Here is a 21,785-nt window from a genome sequence, read left to right as displayed (position 1 = left end):
ATGTTTGTTGTATAACAACCACTGGATAATAGACAATGTGTAATATTCCCAATTCTGTGCGTGCAAAATTGCTAAGGGGTTTGCCCAGTTTTGGTAAAATGGGGGGTGCCCGGGGGGAGGGGAGGAAGTGTGGCAAAATAATATTTTATTGGACAATGCTAACAAAATAATAATTTATTAAAATGAGAAAAAATAGTTTATTAAAGAAAGACAAATTATTATTTTATTAAAATGACGACAAAAGTCACTAAGTGGAAAATGCCCCACTAATAAAATAATATTAAAAGAGAGTCTAGAAGGATTGAGAGAAAATATAAAAGGATAATGGACTCATTTTGTGGATAATGTTCGATTATTACACTTTACATTTCATCTTCTAGTGGAGTTTAGCACCAGGAATTCAAAGCAAAATTTGACCCTCATGTCAGAGAATTTCAAGTGTTTCCCTAGTGAGGAATTTGAGGAGTCCAATTCAAATTTCCATAGAGCTTATTGCAGGTGTTCACCCAGTTCTGGGTACTCCTTAGGAACAGAGGCAGTTCAATTTATACATTGGAGGATCAACTATTGTGGGTTGGAACTCCGACTATTTTGCAAGTGGTTTGCTCTTTTCATGCGGGTGACTTTGCAGTGGATTAGCAGGGCAGGAGATTAGCATTATTTTTGTGGCCGGATTCTTTTTTCTGGCAATGCGCAAAGCTCACTGGTGAAAGCTTGCGCAGGGACAGAGGGAGGCTAGTTTCAGGAGGAGATTGGACTGTTGAAAAAGGTAGTTTCTGGAGGGGATTTTGTGTGGGATTTCCATGGTACTTTAACAGAGGATTTGGGTACAGCATAGTAGATATTTTCCTGTAGAGCGCATAACCAGCCTGGGCAGATAATTCACACTATTTGGGGCTTTCAGGTTAGCTGGAATCAACCGAATATTTTTTTGGGTTTTTGTGGGTAGTTGAAGGAGAGGCCATAAGGCAAAATTCTAGTAGAATATATAGCCCAGCCGAGAGCCAGTTGCACCCTTTTGGAGAGGGCTTCTTCATCATCTAGATTAAGCCCAAACCATTTTTGGGTTTTTGTGGGTTTGGTGAGGAGTCCATGGCTAAAATTTCAGAGCATTCCGAGGAGTATTTGGTCCTGAGATCAGCTTTTCGGCGAGCAGCCAACAACAAATTATTTCTGGGTAGTGCACAGATCACTCCGAGGACACTTCCACACTTGGGTTTGAGCTATCTTTTCTGGGTTTTGCTCAGCTGGCCTAGCAAGCCCAGCTTCTATCATTTCAGCTCAATATATGTACTCTCTCCCAGCTTCTATCATTTCAGCTCAATATATGTACTCTCTCCCAGGAATTTAATAAAATGGCTCAGTTTAGTCTGATGGTTTCATTGTGTGTTTAATTTGTGTTCGTGGCTTGGATTCATTTTTCTGTTCATAGTTCATTGCTTGGTATTTACTATTTACTGTTGATTTCCATTAGGAATATTACACAATGTTAAGATGCACTTTCTTTCAAGTAGGCCTAAAATCATCTTACTAATGTGGTAATGGGAACAAATTCCATATTCAAGTGTAATATCATTTAATGAACTAGCAACAACCATAACTCTATCACGGTTTGAACTTGTAAGGCTACAGGATAAATAAATGATGTTATAAAGCTCTTCTAATCAAGTGGGCCTATGTTTTCTAAAAACTGCGAGACTATTACCCTGTTATGGTTTGTACCTTTTATTGATTTTAGGCATAGATAATGCTTGTTTTAGTAATTTAAATGACCCACTGTAAAAGTATATGCACCCATGGCATCAGTGATTAAATATCCAATATAGATTCAAATGTTTGATATTCAATTTGATTTCTGTATTCTGATTGATTGTAAAATTTCTGAGTCTGTACTGTAGTCTGTCATTTACATAAAGTATATAATTTCATGTTAAAATAGCTATTACATAGTTTATTGAAGTTGAATCACTACAGATCCCTTACATAAGTACTGTAGCCTTTGAAGCATAGTAAATTACAGAAATTAGAATAATTTAATATCTTTGTTTACTTCCCAATATCCATCGTGTACTGGCATGAAACTTCTGGAAAGACCCGGATAACACTTGGAAACGAGTTAAGTTAATGGATAAGCTTTTCGTATGATATCAATGCAAAAATAAACCTACTCATATCTCTTGATATCAAATGCTATTGGGCCATGTTCCTAACCAATGCGGATAATATTTTCCGTCACTCGGAACCCATAGCATCCACCTATTCTGCTGATGCTGCTTTTTGACAAAAACTGCTTCACAGAGCTCCCAAGTCTGCAAAGAAAGCTTTCATGAATCTTAGGTCAATGGTGCAATGGCAGTGACATGATGTTTGTTGCCCAACTGATTTAAATTTTAAATTGATCATCATGCACGCCAAGCTTTACTATAATTTATTCTCACATAACGGAAGGATAGCTCTAGACTTCTGTTTGTTTTTTATCTCAAAGAACACGATAATGTTTTCTCAGTTTTCGTCTTTGTCTAATTTTTGTAGAGTGATTATGCAATGTAAATCGTTGGATACATGATTCATGGATATATGGTGATCCTATTGTTGCTCGTGTACAATCTTTAGGTGAGGTCATTGCTGAAGAGTATGTTTTAGAGTACGGGGCAGATCGACTTGAGATGCATGTTGGGGCAGTCCAGCCTGGTGAACGGGCCCTTATTGTTGATGATGTGATTGCGACGGGGGGAACACTATGCGCAGCGATCAAGTTACTGGGTTAGAATTCTTCTTATATATGTATTTTGTTAAACTAGAATACTATGGACACATATACATGTGAAACAACGTACTTTGTTAAACAAGTATTACATGGACACATACACATTAAAAACAACTTTCATTTTTAAAACTTAATAGTTTCTTTTTCGAATTTAGGCTTCTGTGATCTATACTTGAATAATTGAGAGAACATTCTGCAATAATCGGAGATGTCTCGTTGACCCGTTTTGAACCATTCCCTGTTGTTTTTCATCAGGATAAGATGGAGAATCAGATCTGAGCATACGATTAAATAGAGAGAGCAATGTAGAGACGGTTCTATTTAATTATATGCTCAGAATCTGATTTTCCATCTTGTCCTGATGATGAACCATATTGGATAGTTCAAAATGCATCAACAAAACATCTCCTATGTCATTATTGCTAAAAGTTTTCTGAATTAGCCACGTTTTCTTCAACTGAGATATTTTTTGCAGAATGGAAAACGCTATGCAATGATTATGCAGATACACTTTCTTATACACTCCCTCCATTATAAAACATGGTTCTTGCAGAATGGAAAACGCTATGTCATGATTATGCAGATACACTTTCTTATACACTCCCTCCCTTATAAAACATGGTTCTTATGTATTATATTGCATGCCTGACGCCACTATTGCATCCATTGGTAAAAACACTGATGGACAGACGAGGAAAAGCACACTGCTACAGCAGCTACATACACATAAATCTTTCACAATTCTCACAAAATACTAACACAAAAGAACTGCGGCTCAGGAATTTGTATCGATTGAATTTCTTGGGAACAAAAGAATAAATAGACACAAATTCTTATGGAGAGATCCTCTAGAAGGATCTTTGGTATGTTAACAATAGGCACACTAATTTTAGCTCTTGCATCCTAATCTTTTCCTTAAATTTAGACTCTACATGCAACACATGCAAACTCCAGAAAAATTGCAAGTAATTAACATGTTCCATATTTCCCCCCTAATTATAACCTCTATTTCTTGTTGATCTATATCTCAGCTAGGCTTAGAATACTTGAAATCAATTCAAAAAGTTGTTTTGTTTCTGCATGCTTGTGCAAGTGTCCTCAACTCTATATTGTACAAGCTGTTTCTTCCTTTTGCTCCAATCTTTATATTCTGCTTATTTTTTATTTATTCTAGTCTTCTTCTTCAATAATTTTCTCATTTACTTTGTTTTCTCGATTGAGTTCTTTTTCTACATTAGCGTAGTTCTTTTTGTACATTAGCGTGTATTCCAGCTATTGTTGATTGAACTTTTCTATCAACCTCTGTAGGATCGAAAAGAACATATTAATTTACGATTAGATATGCAAAATATCAACTGGATACAAGTGTAAAATATATCATATAAAACATGCATCTCCCTTTGGATTTAGATCTATCAATAAATTAAATTTCTCCGGGATTTTTTAGCTTGGTTGCAAGATAAATCAATTAAAATAAGCAAGTACATACAATCCTAAACTAATGTAGAAAAATAAAAAGGTTTGGAACTTTTTAAAGAATAGAATGTTTGTTGGATTAATACCTTGTGTCCAACTTACCTCACTCTTGGTGGAGTGTGAAATCTAGAACACCTGAAATCGATCTTGCTGATAAATCAATGAGCGGGTTTTGTCTCTACGAGAAGCTGCCCCACTATTGACTTAATAACTTCATTATGGTTGAAACGGAACAAGGAGTGGCCCCCTTTGATGTGGCGTCTTCGGTCTTTAGATTGAGTGTGTGATGAATAAGTTGCACGGTTTGAAGCTCCCCTTTGGAACGGTCCAGTCGCTTGGAGTGGTCCACCCGCAAAACAAGAAATCCAAGCAGGGTTTTCCCCTAGTTTTCCCACTCCATGTGACTAAGTAGCCCCTCGATAGCTCAACCTATTAACAGCTCTGTGGTTTTACTTATTATTGAAATTATTAGATTAAAATCACGAGAGCAATATGATCAAGAAAGAAAATACAAATTAAATCTATTACACACAATGAACATAAAAATATATGCAAAAAAGTTCACAAAAAATGAGCTCTTTATTAAAATGATGGCACTAATCTCATGTGACAACAACCACAATACAAAGAAGGGAGGCTAGCCTTTCAACGACTAGATAACGGCTAGCTAATGTCTAATTGGACTCTTCTCAAAGGAATTTTTTACTAGTCATCCACATGTTGGAGACAGAAATTTTTTTCTTCTAAAATATTTCATTACAATATTTTTTTGACCTCCAAGGGGTTAGCTGGACTAAATTTTCCAATTTGGTCCGTGAATCTCTTTGCTCATAGCCTGATGTGGTTAAAAAAAATACATAATAATAGTTAAAGATTCCACTTATTTGCCTCGGAAGAAATTCTTAGTCACTAAGAGAAATAATTTGTCTTATAATGGCTACTTTTGTCATGTCCCTTTCTAAAGAATTTTGTTACAGGTTTTAATCTCCCACAATTTTGGATAATTTTGGATAATTTTTGGTGACTTTGGAACCCATCTAGTTTTGACTTAGGGACTTAGGAGAAAAGAGGCCAAATTACATCATTAGTGGAATGTGGGGGCCACCCATGTGGGGAAAAATGCACTTGGTCCATTGAGAAATTCAAATTGCCTTGGAGGGGAAGTCGAATGGTTAGGGAGAGGGGCCCACATGGGAAAGGAAGGCCCACAAAGTTATAAGTAAGAGGAGCTCCCCCAACTCAAGGCATCATTTGTCTATCGAACTCATTTGTGTTGCTCGAGTTGCTTAGCCAAGTTACCAGTTGTTTAGCACCGAGTTTTCTAGGCGGGAGACTCAACCTTTCTTTGGGGGACTTCGAGTGCCACCCTAGGAAGGCAATTCGTACTATCTTGGAGGAGAGCTGAAGGAGTTTCATAATCACATTACTCAGCGTTTGGCTCAACCAGTGCGTGTTTTTGGAGGATGCAGGAGTTGTTTGGAGGTTTTTCCGGGCAACATTTGCAAGGAGAGTTTGGGCGTTGGAGCTTCAGTGGAGGATCAACCTTTGGGGAGAGTTTTGGCGCAGGAGATTGCAACATTTGGGTAGTTCGATTTGCAGTCACTTGGCCTTGCGCAGGGAGCCATTATTGGGCACACGTGGGAATTGGTGGAAGGAGTTTTAGAGCTGGAATTTGTCGGGAAAAGTAGAGGAAGCCTTAGAGGGGAACATCTCAGCATCTTGGGGTGATTTGGAGGGCTTTTCCAGCAAGTTATAGGCAGGTTGTACTTCCCAACGTTTTGAGGAGGACGTGGGGCTTGGAGGCCGAATTTTGAGGTGTGGACTTAGGCCAAACCCTTTTTGGGTTTTGGTTGAGGAGCCGGAGGCTAAAATTGCAACATTTTATAAGCATCGGAAGAGGAGTTTCCAACCATTCCTTTCCAGTAGGTAGTGTAGTTTCTAGGCATCGCAGAACATCTTTGGAGCAATAGTTGTGTAGCATTTGGGGCTGATATTTGCTCACCTGGGTTTTTTCATGCTTTCCAATTGGGGCGAGTCCAAGTGCACTTTCCATCACCATTGTACTGTCTCCAAGAAAAATTAATAATATGGCTCAGACGGTTCTTATCTATGGTGTTTTTCATGGATGAATGTTGATTGTTTTCCCATTTCTGGTGTTGAATGTGTTCATTTCTTGTATATCACTGTTTTTCCTAGTTAGGAACATTACAACTTGCTTGGTCCATTACTGAACTACTTGGTCCATGGTGTCTCAAATGACTAGCTTGAATTGAACTTTTATTTACTAGCTTGAATTTGATTTCCTTTTTCTAGTGCTCCAACGCTTTGACATATTTGCCTATTTTTCCACCTGGGTTTGTTGTTAGTCTACTTGATTTCTAGGCATCGCAGAACATCTTTGGAGCAATAGTTGTGTAGCATTTGGGGCTGATATTTGCTCACCTGGGTTTTTTCATGCTTTCCAATTGGGGCGAGTCCAAGTGCACTTTCCATCACCATTGTACTGTCTCCAAGAAAAATTAATAATATGGCTCAGACGGTTCTTATCTATGGTGTTTTTCATGGATGAATGTTGATTGTTTTCCCATTTCTGGTGTTGAATGTGTTCATTTCTTGTATATCACTGTTTTTCCTAGTTAGGAACATTACAACTTGCTTGGTCCATTACTGAACTACTTGATCCATGGTGTCTCAAATGACTAGCTTGAATTGAACTTTTATTTACTAGCTTGAATTTGATTTCCTTTTTCTAGTGCTCCAACGCTTTGACATATTTGCCTATTTTTCCACCTGGGTTTGTTGTTAGTCTACTTGATTTCTAGGCATCGCAGAACATCTTTGGAGCAATAGTTGTGTAGCATTTGGGGCTGATATTTGCTCACCTGGGTTTTTTCATGCTTTCCAATTGGGGCGAGTCCAAGTGCACTTTCCATCACCATTGTACTGTCTCCAAGAAAAATTAATAATATGGCTCAGACGGTTCTTATCTATGGTGTTTTTCATGGATGAATGTTGATTGTTTTCCCATTTCTGGTGTTGAATGTGTTCATTTCTTGTATATCACTGTTTTTCCTAGTTAGGAACATTACAACTTGCTTGGTCCATTACTGAACTACTTGATCCATGGTGTCTCAAATGACTAGCTTGAATTGAACTTTTATTTACTAGCTTGAATTTGATTTCCTTTTTCTAGTGCTCCAACGCTTTGACATATTTGCCTATTTTTCCACCTGGGTTTGTTGTTAGTCTACTTGATTTCGTTTGGGTTTTTGCTATGATTGACCAAATTATGCCTTGCGTTGCCATACCATCATTGTCTGCCATGTCATCATGCCTTTTACTGGATCTCTAATGTCCTTGGGAATTTGGAGAAATCGAGAAATGATTATTTTTCCTCATGTTATTTAGATAAATTTGACATACATATCAAATTTTGACAAAATTTCCCCTTGTTATGCCCCTTGGAAAATTGGCTTGCCACATCATCACACCAAAGTGGATTATCTCTAATGCCCTTGAGGATTTGGAAAATCTAACATATGGGTTTGTTTCCTCTCATTGAGTAGACTAATTTTGACTTGATACGTGCATCATATTACCCAATGCTGCCCCTTAAAAACCTGCTTGACCTATTGACCAAGTTTGACCACGCTGTAACTACACATTGTCACATTTGATTAGAAAAATTCAACATGGCATGGGCTCCTCTCATCAAATTGAACATTTTGAGAGCAAGTTGACTTTTTGACCACCAGGGCCACTTTTTGTTGGGCAATGTGTACAACCTCAGGAAATGTGAAAGTTGTCAAAAATGATTGCCATGCATGATAGTTGTTTGAGAGATACTGCACCAAAGCCAAGGACATCGACAAACTCTATATACTAGAACAATGTGGTGAAGGCAGGTGCACCTTGATCTGGACTAGACCAATGCATACATAGATGATCAACCCTAGAAAAACAGGGTCCCTTAAAACCTCGATGTTGGCATTATGGCTTTGGTTTTGTCCTTGATGGCAACCTACATTGATGCCAAACTAACATTGATGTTTGCTAGTGTAGAGTGCAAAAAGAAGAGAGTAGGATTGTATGGAGGATTATTTGATCATTTGTTCATGTCTTGTTTATATGTCAATAGTTGTCTATGAAGGATTGATGTGTTAGTTAATGTGCAAGTTTGGTATGTGTTGACCACTACGTGCCAATGACCCATAGCAGTACACCTCCTTTTTTCGCAAAAGGGATAGCATTTGATCGATGTGTTTGTGTCGTTCAACTACCATCATCAGCTTGATTTCGAAAATGTTATGTAAACCGTTTTTGCATGTGTATAATGTAAATAATCTCAGTAGATCTGTGTCATGTATGTAACAACCTAGGTAAACCTTCTTTTCTAGTGACAATCTCTATTATGGGAGGTGTTTTGTCTCACCGGTCCATTCTTGGATGGTCGGAAGAGTTTTCCTCCATTCTTACCCCAAAGCTAGAATGGATTTTGTTGTTAAGATCTTAGGCAAGTCCTAGTGTTTAGATAGAGTCTATGTAAAGGTGATTTGGGAATAATCCTAACTATTTGGTTAGGTTATTTTATTACAAATTGCTTGGTCTGCTGGATTATATTTGTGTCACAAAAATGGGTGGTTCGTGAGGGCCTGTTACAAATGGGTTTTTCTCCTTATGATTTAAAAATTTTGAAAATCATGATGTAAAGTGTCTAAAGGGTTGGAAAAATAATTTATCCCCCCATAGGTTAATTAATTAAATTTTTTGGCCAAAAACTTAATTTAAATCCTAAGCTAGAAATTTAATTAATTTTATGTCCAAGGTGAATTTAAATTCTCGAAAGGCGAAATTCGTCGGTCCTAAAAAATTAAATTTTAAAAAGTCTCGGGACTAAGTTAAATTAATTATTTTGCCAGATTTTAAACCTTTGATCCTTGGGGGTTAAGTCAAAGTCAAATTATTGGGGAAATTAACTCAATTTTTTTTAATTTTTGAGTTAATTAAAATGCATTTAATTGAAAAAATTCGAATTTCCTCAAGAATTAAATATTTCGACTGATGAGATTAAAAGAAATTTTAATCTTCATCAACTGTTGAGATTGCTTTGATGAGGATCACTAGAACTAGCCGTTGGAGGATTTATCTTTAAATAGGAAGTCATTTCTCAGTCGATGGATCTGACCTTTGAGTCGTGTACTTAGCAAGAAGCTCTCGTGTAATCTTTTTATGGATAATAAAGAAAGACTTTGGGGTTAAGTTTTGCTGGTGTTACTCTTCATGGGAATGCTGTAAAATGTTTTTTATTTCATGCATAATTTTTTCTAAATCCATTGATGATAGCTTCTGAAGAGTGATTTGAGTACAGGTATCTTGCTCAGTTGCTGGTGTTTGAATAATAATTTAAATTTTGAACGTAATAGCAGGTATCTCTATTTGTCTAAGTTTTATTATTATTTTCTTGCTCTATTTTTAATGGCTGGGTTGAGTTTTGCAAGGAAATCTAGAGTTAAATCCTCGGGCGTTAGGGGAAGTTTTCAGTTGGACCAGCCAACTCCTGATCCATGTTTTCTGAAGAGCCCAACGAAATTAATCACGGGCTTATCATAAGATTTTTTGCTTTATTGATGCATGAGGGTTTCGAGTTAGCAGTTTTAAAATTTAAAAATCTTTTAAGTTATGTGCAGCATAATGATAGATCTGGTTGATTAGGGCCTGCGGTTTGTAAATTTTGTAATTATTTTTCTAATGTAGCTTTTTCATTGTATATATCATTTGGGTGTTTTCTTGTTGTCGTGCAGCTACAGAACTGAGGAATAAATTTGTGTAGAGTCCAGATCTAGGCCCTGGAGGGTAAGATCTGGATCTCTGGGGTTTATCAACATAATTTTTTAGGGATATTATTCAAATTGTTTGCAGTCCAAGGGTTTAAAATTTCCTGGATATGGAAATTTTCACGAAGGGTTTTGAATTAGCACTTCCTTTAAAATTTAAAAATTTAATTTTTTGTGTGGAAAATTGATAGATCTGGCTATTCAAAGCCTTAGATTATCAGATCTAGGAGCGGAGTTGGACTCATACGCTTCAGATTTGATAGATCTACAATTTTTGTGCATAGATCTATATTTTTTTTGGTTTTCTGACTTGGGTTTTTGGGATTTAATTGCTAGAATATATTGCAGTTTTGGGCGTTTACATTTAATCATCATGATTGTCAATTTCACCATATTTATAAATTGCTTGGGATAACTTGTTTCTTTTTAGTCTATGGTTAATTGAATATAAAAGATTGATCTATAATCATTTCTATCTTGTGGTTGTGTCTTGGTTGTACTAGTGTTTAATCTATTCATCTCAGTTAACCAGGACCCATTTACATTCGTCAAGTTGTCCATCTTTTAGTCTCCTAGAGCATGTGTTCCACAGACTATTCTTATTTATTCACCTTAGGGACTATCCCCCTTTGACTTGTCTAGGAGAGAGTCTAAACGGAATTGGTAAGGATTAGAGTGACAACCTTTACTCTGAGCGTTATCGTGGTGCCTAGACACTTTGTGTGAGAACAATATGCATACCTAAGGTTTGTATGAGTTTGAATAAGGTTCATAGGGTAATATAGAGGCTACAAACAAGTGTGCAAGTCTTATAGAAAAACAGGAAGAAGTTTTGGCAAGTTCTGGTATTAGAAGAGAGGGTTTGTCCTATGCTTTTCCCCAGCTGCATGGAGGAAGGCTTGATGGTGTGGCTAGAAGCTTTCAGCCGCATGGAGGAAGGATAGTGGGTGTGACTACAACTTAGAATGCCATGAGTTGAGCGTGTGGTCGTGCTTGTAAGTAAAGAAAATTAAAAAAATTCATGTGCACGTGGGCTAGATTGACATCAACAAATTACTTTGGTTCCTTGCTTGTGGTATTCGCAATACAATAGTAATTGCCCAAGGTATTGATGGGATCAAAATCCTATATAAGGAGGATTGGTTAAGAGCTTTCTATGTGCACATTTAATGAGTTTCTCTTGGATTGTTTAAAGAGTGCACCAGGGCTAGGTGATAATTTCAAGGGGATTTTGTTGCTAGGTGGATGGTCCAAGTGTGGACATAATTGTAGCAGCCTGTGGGAGCCATTTGGAGGAATTTTCTTGGTGGTTGAAAGTCCCTACTAGGAGCAGATCTTGTAGTGAAGTGTTGGGCATCATTGGACTGATGGAGGGCAGCATGTTGATAGCCCAAAGTAGCCCTCGACAAGCAGTCATAGTGAGAACTTGAGAGCTAAAGGTTGGGTGAAGGATTGAGCCTAATGTGTAGCTCTTTGATGGACGAAAGAGGCTACTAGATTGGCAAATTGGAGCTCAAGCGTTGGCTAGCCTAGAAGCGCAGATTGGATTAACCCGCGTTCATTGAAGCAGAAGCGACTTTCAACAGTGATAGGTGGGTACCCTCCTAGAGACACTATGTGTTGTTCTTTGACTGACTAAGGGGCAACTAGAGAGCAGAACGAGAGCGAAGGACTGACAGGACAAGATATCACATAGAGCTTATGACATGATTGTCATTGTATCTTGTATTCCATAGACTGTTGTATTATTCAGATTTTGGTTTAATATAACGAAGATTGGGTTGTACATATTTGTACAATATTTTGAAAAAAATTGCCTATACTTGTGCAGTGTAATTTATTGCTTTATATTTTCCATTGTGCAAAGTAGCTTTTGTTGAGATTCTTGGTTTGGTAGTGTCAGAGATTTTAAGATTCTATCCTAGACCCAAGATCATGGAAATTCAACATGGTATCAAAGCGTGTCTGAGCTACTTTGGAAGACAGTGAATGATCAGAGTGCACAATGAAAGTACAACTTAAGAGGGAGTTGGTCACGTTGTAGGTAAAAGGCTCACTACAATGTCGAAGTTACATGCTAGTCTCTGATACGAGGACAGGTTGGAAGGGTTGTCCAACTATAGTCCATGGAAGGACATGATCAAGTTGGTCTTACAGGTCAACATGATTTGGGAGTTTGCCGAGAAAGTCGTCAAGAAGCCAACTGACCCAAAGGAGTTGGAAATGTACGAAGATTTGGATACAAGGGCGAGATTGATCATCCTTGATGGTGTGAAGGATCCCCTAATACCTCATTTATCCGGGAAGAACATTGCACATGAGATGTGGATGACTCTTCAGAATTTGTTCCAGAATAAGAATGAGAACCGGGTACTGGTATTGGAGGATAAGTTGAAGTCAACCAAGATGATACAGGGTGAAGGAGTGACGTCGTATTTGACGAGATTGTCTAAGGTCAAATATGATCTTGCTGTCGTTAGTGTGACTATTTCAGATTCTGATATGGTGAGGATTGCCTTGAAAGGATTCACCAAGGAATGGAAGCCCTTCATCAAAGTGATCGTTGCTAGACAGGAATAGGCTCTGGGACGATTTCAATCAGGAAGAGACGAGGATCTTCATTCGAAGAAGAGAGCTTCAGATGATGACATAGCACTTGCAGCGCGAATGAAGGATAAGCAGAAGGACTCGAGTAAAGTGAAGTGTTTCAACTGTGGCAAGATGGGTCATTTTTTGTCGAGATGTCCGATGAAGAAGATGAGAGATGACGAGAAGAAGAAAGGGAAGCTAGTCATCGTGTTGCCACTTCTGCTGAGATAGATGCTCTCACCAGAAGATTGGAGGAGGAGGACCTTGCCATGATCTCTCATTTCTCACTTGATATTATCAATGAGGATGGATGGTACGTGGACAATGGTGCGTTGAAACATATGGCAGGGTTACATGAGGTTTTCAAGACTGTAGCTGAATGGGACTCGGAGTTGCACATGGTGTTGGGTGACAAGAGTTACAAGGAGATCCGAGGATTGGGAGTTGTGCCATTCAGGATGGAGACAAGACAGGTGATGCGGGTCCAAGATGTACTCTTTGTACGAGGACTTAGATATAGCGTGATCTCTGTCTCGATGCTCGAGAAGAAGGGGTTTGAGGTCTTGTTCCAGGATGGAAAGGCAAGACTCGAGCCTAGAGGCTCTAGCTCCGCGGTGATTGTACTTGGAGTTAGAGAGCATCGTCTATACAGGCTGACGGGCAAGCTTATGGATCATGGGAAGAAGAAGTAGGTGGAGCAGGTGCAGGTTCTAGAGAAGTAGTTGCAGGTACAGGCTTAAGAGGTACAGGTTCCAGAGAAAAAGGTCCAGGTTCCAGAGGCTAAGAGGGAGTCGAGTTCTAGCCGGAGCTTGCAGATTCAGAGGGACACTTTACAACCCAAAAAGAGTGTGTGGTCATTGGGAAGCAAGGGTGCTTCCACATCTTCCAATAAGGAATCATGGAGGGATTGGAAAGCGATACAAGAGAAGAAGAAGAAGCAGGATGCTTCTAGTGACAGCGACACTTCCAAGAGGGGCATAGTTCATGCTTAGGGATTGCTACAGTGGTGAGCGCATGATGATGAATTACTTCCTAGTCTTGGAAGTACCTCCCTCGCTAAGAGGGAGTGTTGATTTTTGAATAGCTTGGGAGGTACTCCAAGCCTTAGGGTTCAGGGTTTGGAGGGTGGAGCACCACAAGAGTCACTTGTGGGCTTGGAACCCAAGGTTGGGGTTTTTGTACCCAAAGTAGTTGGGCCAAAACCATGAAGAATTTGAGCATGAGAAAATTTGAGGTGATAGAGGATGACGAGACAAAACCAATGCATCAAGAATCACTCAAATCAAAGCTCTAGAACTTGAGTTATAATTTTCTGAATGTCATTGTCATGATTTGGGCAAGTCGGCTTGGGTTTAGTAAGACTTGTTGACAATTGGCATAAGTTTGTTGGAGCCACATGTGTGAGCTTATTTACATCAATCCCAAGTGCAACAAATCATAGAGATTATCTTCCGAGAAAGAGAGATGTTTGGGTCTATTTTGGTGCTTTCCCAAGGGCCGAGTAAGAGTAGAGGCTGGTTGAGGCCTCAAGGAGTGAATCTGGGCGGGTTTTAGGTTGTTTGTGGCATGGTTAGTTGATGTTTGGCGCTGCATATGGTACTGGTGTTGATTTGGGGTAGCATCGGATGTGCTCTAGCCATGAAAATTGGTGGAGAGGCTAAAGCACATGAGATCTCCAAGACCCACAAATGGTTTGGGCAGATTCTAATCGGTTTAGGAGATATTAAAATAATTAATATTTTTAATGGAGTTCTTAAGTCTAACCTTAGGAAAAATAAAATATTAATGGGTATTAATATAAAAATGTGTTAGAAGGTTCCAAATGACATGGATCAAGCCAAATTTAATCTTAGCTCGTTGATTAGAGATGTAATCTCGACTGTTGAAGGACCAACAGGAAAAGTATAAGAGGAGGCTTGAGGGTCAGTTGGAGAACACACTAGAGTGATTAGCCATTCGATTTACTAGAGCGGGGTGTGCTAAGTAAAGTGGAATTAGTGATCAAGCAGCGAGGGGCAGTGAGTACTGGACAAAGAGGCAGAGATAGTGTCGAGAGACCAACGCAGAGGCAGAGATAGTGCCGAAAGACCAGCGCAGAGGCAGATGCAGAAGCCAGAGCAGGCCACGCAGAGCCCAGTAGAGATAGCGCAGAGGCCACAGGGCCTGCATCATCCACGCAAAGGGCAGAAAAAGTGATGCAAAGGGTCCTAGAGGCTGCGCAGTGCTTCAGAGGGTTGACGCAGAGGCCAGGAGGGATGACGCAATGCTTCGGTGTTGCTGGAGAGGGTTTCGTGGGACATGCTTTTTGAATACCTGTTTCCGAATAGAGAGGTATTATTGCCGGTTATTTTCTCTGTTGGATGAGTGAGTTTGGCACCTAGTTGTACTGAAGAATATACTGAATAATAATAAACCCTTAGAATTGCTGCATCGATTTTCCCGCATTCGGTTTTTCACAACTCAAAAATAATGGTGTCACTTGTGTGTTTGTTTTCTTTCAGTTGTTGATCTGTAGATGGTTGAGACTGTATTGTGCTTATTTCGTTATTTATACGTTTTAAGTAACTTGTTCGTAATTAACAAGTAGAAGAAATAAACTAGAAGAATACAGATTAAATTTTTAATGGGTAATACTTAGAAATTTCAACATGGTATCAGAGCGTGGTTGTAGATCACATGAGAGTTGAAGGCATCAGCTGAAGCGGAGCATTTGCAGCAGAATCAACTGTCCCGAGTGACAAAAGCTGATCCTTGCAAAAAGCGATAGAAGAAGGGTTGACGCATAGGGACTGCGTCATTAGTCCAAGCGAGAGAGAAGCTAGCGCAGAGGCCGAGGAGGGCAGAAAAAGGCTCACGCAGAGACCAGGAGGGTTGACGCAATTGGCTGAGGGAGCATTTTTGCCAGTGCCGGGTTTTCGCGGAGCCTAGAGGCTCAATCCTTCAGTTGCTGGGGAATAGGAAGCTATGGGCAGTTTGCGAGAGCGAAGCTGTTGGTGTACTGTGGGTAGAACAATACCTAACAGGGCAAAACAAAGGTAGAGGGAGTTGCTACTGAGGCAGATTTCTAGCCAAAGAATATGGATCAATATTGCAGGGGCACAGAAGATCAGAGAGGTACGACTTGACGATTGGCAGAAGGATTTCTAAGAGGGGAATTGAGACTTAGAGGGAATCTAGCAGAGAACTTCCAGTCGGGACATAGAGAGACTCAGCAGGAGTCAAAAGGAGAACTTCTAGAGGGAAGTAGATAGACTTGGAGGAGTCAACAAGAAGAGCATAGAGATGGCCATGAATGGGTTAAGGGATCGAGACAGGCTGGATGAGGCGTCCAACTTCGTGGTCTGGAAGGCCACGATCCTGTCCATTCTAGTTAGACATTGCATCAAGGCCTTCGCCTTGAGAACAGTGGTGATCCCAGTTGACCTGATTGATAATGAGAAATACGAGGAGGCAATGACCAAGGCAAAATGCATCATCCTTGATGGTGTCAAGGATCATGTGGTCCAACATATTGTCGAGAAGGAGACGACAAAGGAAATGTGGGACGCCTTGAAGAAGTTGTACCAACATACTTCCGTGTAGAGGAAGATGTTACTTGAGAATCAACTGCGGTCATACCAGAGGCAAAAGGGGGAGCAGATGATCACTTCTTTGATCGGTTGAAGGAAATCTGGGATCAACTGACTTCCATGGGGGCCACGCCGGATGAGGAGATGTTGGTGAGGACTGCTCTAAACGCAGTCTTTGAGGAGTGGGAGACATTTGTCCAAAGCATTCTGGGCAGGGCAAATCTTCCAGATTAGGAAGAATTGTGGGCGGCTCTCCGTCAAGAAGAGATCAGAAGGCTGAGCAAGATAGGAAGTAGCAGTAAAGGAGTCTGGATCAAGAAGGAAGAGGAAGAGGACGCAGCTCTGGCATCTGCGGAAAAGTAGGAGAAGTGGAAGAAAAAGGACCTCTCCAAGGTTAAATGCTTCAACTGTGGGGAACTGGGTCATTATACGAATCAGTGTCCGAAGAAGAAGAGTAAGGGAGAGGCGTCTGACTTTAAGGTAGCGCCAACGAAGGCAGAGAAGGAGGTCGAGGAGGATGATGATTATGCCATGAGTGCTCATGTACCTCTAGAGAAGAGGTGGGGAGACATCAAGTTGTAGTCAGGAGGACTACAGGCAATGAGGGGTAGGATCCTTGAGGTACCCAACCTCTTGGATTATACCTTTCTACGGGAGCCCCAAAGAGAGAGTAGCAGGATTGGTGGATGTCAGTAGAGACGGATGCGGATGAAGCGGTAGAGAGTGCTACAGTGTAGGAGTCACTGGGCAGCTCAAGGCTAGCAGGCTGCAGCAGTGCGAGAGGCACAGAGAGTGTTGCAACAGTGCAGGATGGCACAAAGAGGATTGCAGTGGTGCGAGATGCAGGGAGTTGTTGCAGTAGCGTAGAGGGAGCACTTGATAGCAGCAGAGAGAGCTTCAGAATCGGGAGTGTTTCTAGCTTGACAGGGATGTCAGTAGTTGGGTGGATCAGTTACTTACTTCTCAGTAACTGAGTTACAGTGCAACAACGATTAATAGTAGCATGATGCAGCATGATGAGAGGGGGTTGCAGTGTAGATGTCGTGTTGGGAGAAAGGACCAACAGTAGCACAGATGCAGAGGGAGTTGTCGTACGGATGCAGCAGTGGCAGTGGCAGGTCCATGGGTAGCAGTACATGATCCAACAGTGCAGAGGATGTTGGGCAGGGAGGCCTAGCATCAACATAGGTACCAGTGCCATATAATCAGGGTGATGCTTAGTGTGGAGTATTACTAAAGCATAGTCCTCACTAAGAGGGAGTGTTGATTTGGGGTAGCATCGGATGTGCTCTAGCCATGAAAATTGGTGGAGAGGATAAAGCGCATGAGATATCCAAGACCCAGAAATGGTTTGGGCAGATTCTAACCAGTGTAGGAGATATTAAACTAATTAATATTTTTAATGGAGTTCTTAAGTCTAAACTTAGGAAAAATAAAATATTAATGGGTATTAATATAAAATTGGGTTAGAAGGTTCCAAACAACATGGATCAAGCCAAATCTAATCTTAGCTGTTGATTAGAGATGTAGTCTCGATCGTTGAAGGACCAATAGGAAAAGTATAAGAAGAGGCTTGAGGGTCAGTTGGAGATCTCACTAGAGTGATTAGTCATTCGGTTTACTAGAGCGGGGTTTGCTAACTAAAATCGAATTAATGGTTAGGCAACGAGGGGCAGTGAGTACTGGACAGAGGGGCAGAGAAGTGCCGAGAGCTAGCGCTGAGGCAGATGCAGAAGCCAGAGCAGGCCAAGCAGAGGCTAGTAGAGACAGCGCAGAGGCCAAAGGACCTGCGTCATCCACGCAGAGGGTAGCAGGAGGGACGCAGAGGGTCCCAGAGGCCATGCAGTGCCTCAGAGGGTTTTGAGGTTGACGCAGAGGCCAAGAGGGCTGACACAATGCTTCAGTGTTGCTAGAGAGGGTTTCGTGGGACATGTTTTCTGAATACTTGTTTCCAAATAGAGAGATATTACTGTCGGTTAATTTTCTCTATTAGGTGAGCTAGTTTGGCACCTAGTTGTACTCGAGGATATACTGCATAATAATAAACCCTCAGAATTGCTGCACCGGTTTTCTCGCATTGGGTTTTTCTGGGATGAGTTGTCCAAAAATAACGGTGTCGCTTGTGTGTTTGTTTTATTTCAGTTGTTGATCTGTAGGTGGTTGAGATTGTATTGTGTTTATTTCATTATTTATATGTTTTAAATAACTTGTTCATAATTAACAAGTAGAAGAAATAAACTAGAAGAATACAGATTAACTTTCTAATGGGTGATACTTAGAAATTTCAACAACAGGTATATGTATAGAGAATTCATGCCCTAAACAGAGGGTTGTTAGCTGAGAACAGGGGCAGAAATTTAGCCCTATAGTTCAGCGAGTTACTTCAGCAAGCAAAGGAAGACATGCCACAACTGTAGGAGATTGTTTGGAGGTCGAAAAGAGGGCTAAATGGTGTTTGTTAGAAGCCCTAACCAGGCAGCCTCAACAACAACAATATACTCCAGTTCATAGGTATGTTGTGTTGATAATTTCAAGGTGATTTTGTTCCTAAGTGGATGGTCCAAGTGTGGACAGAATTGTAGCAGCTTGTGGGAGCCATTTGGAAGACTTTTCTTGATGGTTGAAAGTCCCTCCTAGGAGAAGATCTTATAGTGAAGTGTTGGGCATCATTAGACTGGTGGAGGGCAGCGTGTTGATAGCGCAAAGTAGCCCTCAACAAACAGTGATAACGAGAGCTTGACAGCTGAAGGTTGGGTGAAGGATTGAGCTTAATGTGTAGCTTGCTCATTGATGGACAAAAGAGGCTACTAGATTGGAAGAATGGAGATCACGTGTTGGCCAGCCTAGAAGAGCAGATTGGATTATTTCCATGTTCATTTAAGCATGAGAAACTTGCAACATTAATAGGTGGCATCCCTCCTGGAGATTCTATGTGTTGTCTTTGGATGGACAAAGGGGTAGCTAGAGAGTAGAATGGGAGCAAAGGACCAACAGGACAACATGTGACATAGTCTGCAACATGATTGGCATTGTATCTTGTATTCCATAGATTTTTGTATTATTCAGATTGGTTTAATATAACGAAGATTGGGTTGTACATATTTGTACAATATTTTGTATAAAGTTGTCAATACTTGTGCATGTGTGATTTACTGCTTTATATTTTCCACTATGCAAAGTAGCTATTGTTGAGATTCCTGGTTTGGTAGCGTCAGAGATTCTAAGTTTCTATCCTAGACCCAAGATCATGGAAATTCAACACGTCTTTGAGCATAATTCAATTGCAAACTCAAAAGAGGGATTCCTAATATACAAATCTATGAATGTTGCAGTTTAATGCTACCTCCACAATGATATTTGATACAAATAATACGAGCTCCTAGTGGCCTATACTAATCCGAGTTTTTGAAGAAGCTATAATCTTGAAAAACTAATCTGTGATCTGTCCTTCTATGATGCGATCATTTTTCATCATAAGGAAACTTGGCGAGGAGTCTCAAACCTCAAAGAGTTTGAGCTAGGAGGAAGAAGGACAAATGATCTTTCTATTCGTATGTTCTGGCAGATCGAATTCATGGAGGCCTACAGTGAGGTTCTTGGCGTGTAATTCTCTATGGTATCTTTGTGTGTAGGCCGTGACAAATTTGGGATCTGTAGTGAGGGTCGAGACCCTGTTTTGTGTTGGTTAGAAGGTCACAAGGTCTGTAATAAGAAAAGCACAAAGGGGCGTGGTCTTGCGCAAAAATTTAGGGCTAGAAAAGAGGTGACCACAGGCTTGAAATTGACCAAGGTAACCCTAATTTTGGGGCCACAAATATCTAAAGGTTAGGCCGAATACTTCAGTCAAAAGTGTATCTTAGACCATGGAGCTTTGGAGACTATGTTGTGCATCTAAGGAGGTATGATGACTAGTTTCAAATTAATGAATTTACTATCGTCGTAGGGTCTATCCTAAGGGTTTAGGACAAAGGTTTGAATTTCCTAGTTAGGGCTTCTTCCTATGCCTAACTGTCAAGCAAATTTTCCCTAGTAAGTTTGTGATATCTTGCTCAAGTGCATGTCCAGTGAAGAGGAACTAGCGCTAGAAGACCTCTGTGAAAAGGCGGATAAACTACAGTGATTTGACACTGTGATTGACCTGTGTATAGACCAAAGTTTATCTCAGGTATGGTACTGTGTTTAGGCTGCAAATCTTAGGAGTAAAAGAAGGCCAATGTCTGTGATCAAGTGGGCAAAAGAGCACGAAGAAGGCAGTGTAGAAGTGGACTGTTACAATGGAAGAAGAAGGGGATTGAAGGGTTTGTTCATAGGTGATGAACAACTATTTGTTGGTTGCCCAGTTCAATCACTTATGTGGAGTTTAAGGGGCTATGTATGGGTTGCAATGTAAGACCTATGTTCTTTAGAATTTATAGATGTGTGGGCTGGACTGTGATGTCCTAGATCAGTCAATTTGAAGGGTTCAAAGGGACTGTGTGAGAGTTGTTATGTGTGCCTTTAGTTCAATGAATTCAGTAAGGAATTCATTGGAGTGAGGGCAGTTGATAATGTGCTCTAGTTCGAGGCTCCTTCAATGGCGTGTTGCCCTTAAAGGACTGTCCTAATCTCTATGTTAAATCGCTCTAGAACAATGCATAAAATGGGAGGCTGAGATCCTAAGTGAAGAGAGGTATGGCCACATTGTTTTGAGGGTATCTTGATCTTCAAGTGCTTAACAGTGAAGCCTAGCAGTCAAGCAAATCTTCCCTAGTAAGTTTGTGATCTATTACTCAAGTGCATGTCCAGTGAATAGGAACTAGTGCTAGAAGACCTCTGTGAAAAGGCGGATAAACTACATTGATTTGAGACTATGATTAACTTGTATTTAGGCCAAAGTTTATCTCAGGTATGGTACTGTGTTTAGGCTGCAGATCTTAGGAGTAAAAGAAGGCCAATGTCTGTTATCAAGTGGGCAAGAAGAGCATGAAGAAGGCAGGGTAGAAGTGGACTGTTACAGTGGAAGAAGAAGGGGATTGAAGGGTTTGTTCATAGGTGATGAACAACAGTTTGTTGGTTTCCCTAGTTCAATCACTTACGTGGAGTTTAAGGGGCTATGTCTGGGTTGCAATGAAAGACCTAAGTTCTGTAGAATTTGCAGATGTGTAATATGAACAATGATGTCCTAGATCAATCAATTTGAAGGGTTTAAAGGGACTGTGTGAGAGTTGTTATGTGTGCCGTTAGTTCAATGAATTCAGTAAGGGATTCATAGTAAGGGCAGTCGATAATGTGCTCTAGTTTGGGCTTCTTCAATGGTGCGTTGCGCTTAAAGGATTGTCCTAAACTCTATGTTAAATCACTCTAGAACAATGCATAAAATGGGAAGCTGAGACCTTAAGTGAAGAGAGGTATGGCCACATTGTTTTGAGAGTATCTTGATCTTCAAGTTGGCCATATTCATCCTCAAAGAATGCACAATAGTAAGAATAGATGGGCCTATCAATAGAGAAGTAGCCTATGTACAGTTGTTAGAGGATTGTTGGTGGCTGCTTAGGAAGCCCCAAGTATTGT

General features: G+C 40.3%; 1 protein-coding gene across 1 annotated transcript in view; it reads left to right on the top strand.

The window, feature by feature from the left end:
- The window catches only part of LOC149141783 (adenine phosphoribosyltransferase 3-like), a 161,296-nt gene that overhangs the window by 103,906 nt on the left and 35,605 nt on the right, over positions 1-21,785 (top strand). The window contains exon 4 of the mRNA XM_089446205.1: positions 2,614-2,763. Coding sequence (XP_089302331.1) covers positions 2,614-2,763 — 150 coding nt within the window. The remainder of the gene's footprint in view (positions 1-2,613; positions 2,764-21,785) is intronic.

This window comes from Pinus tabuliformis, chromosome X (genome assembly GCF_031772625.1).
Source record: "Pinus tabuliformis cultivar Carrire ecotype Pingquan chromosome X, CPIR1, whole genome shotgun sequence".
NCBI lineage: Eukaryota > Viridiplantae > Streptophyta > Pinopsida > Pinales > Pinaceae > Pinus > Pinus tabuliformis.
This window is presented reverse-complemented; position numbering and strand designations above follow the sequence as displayed.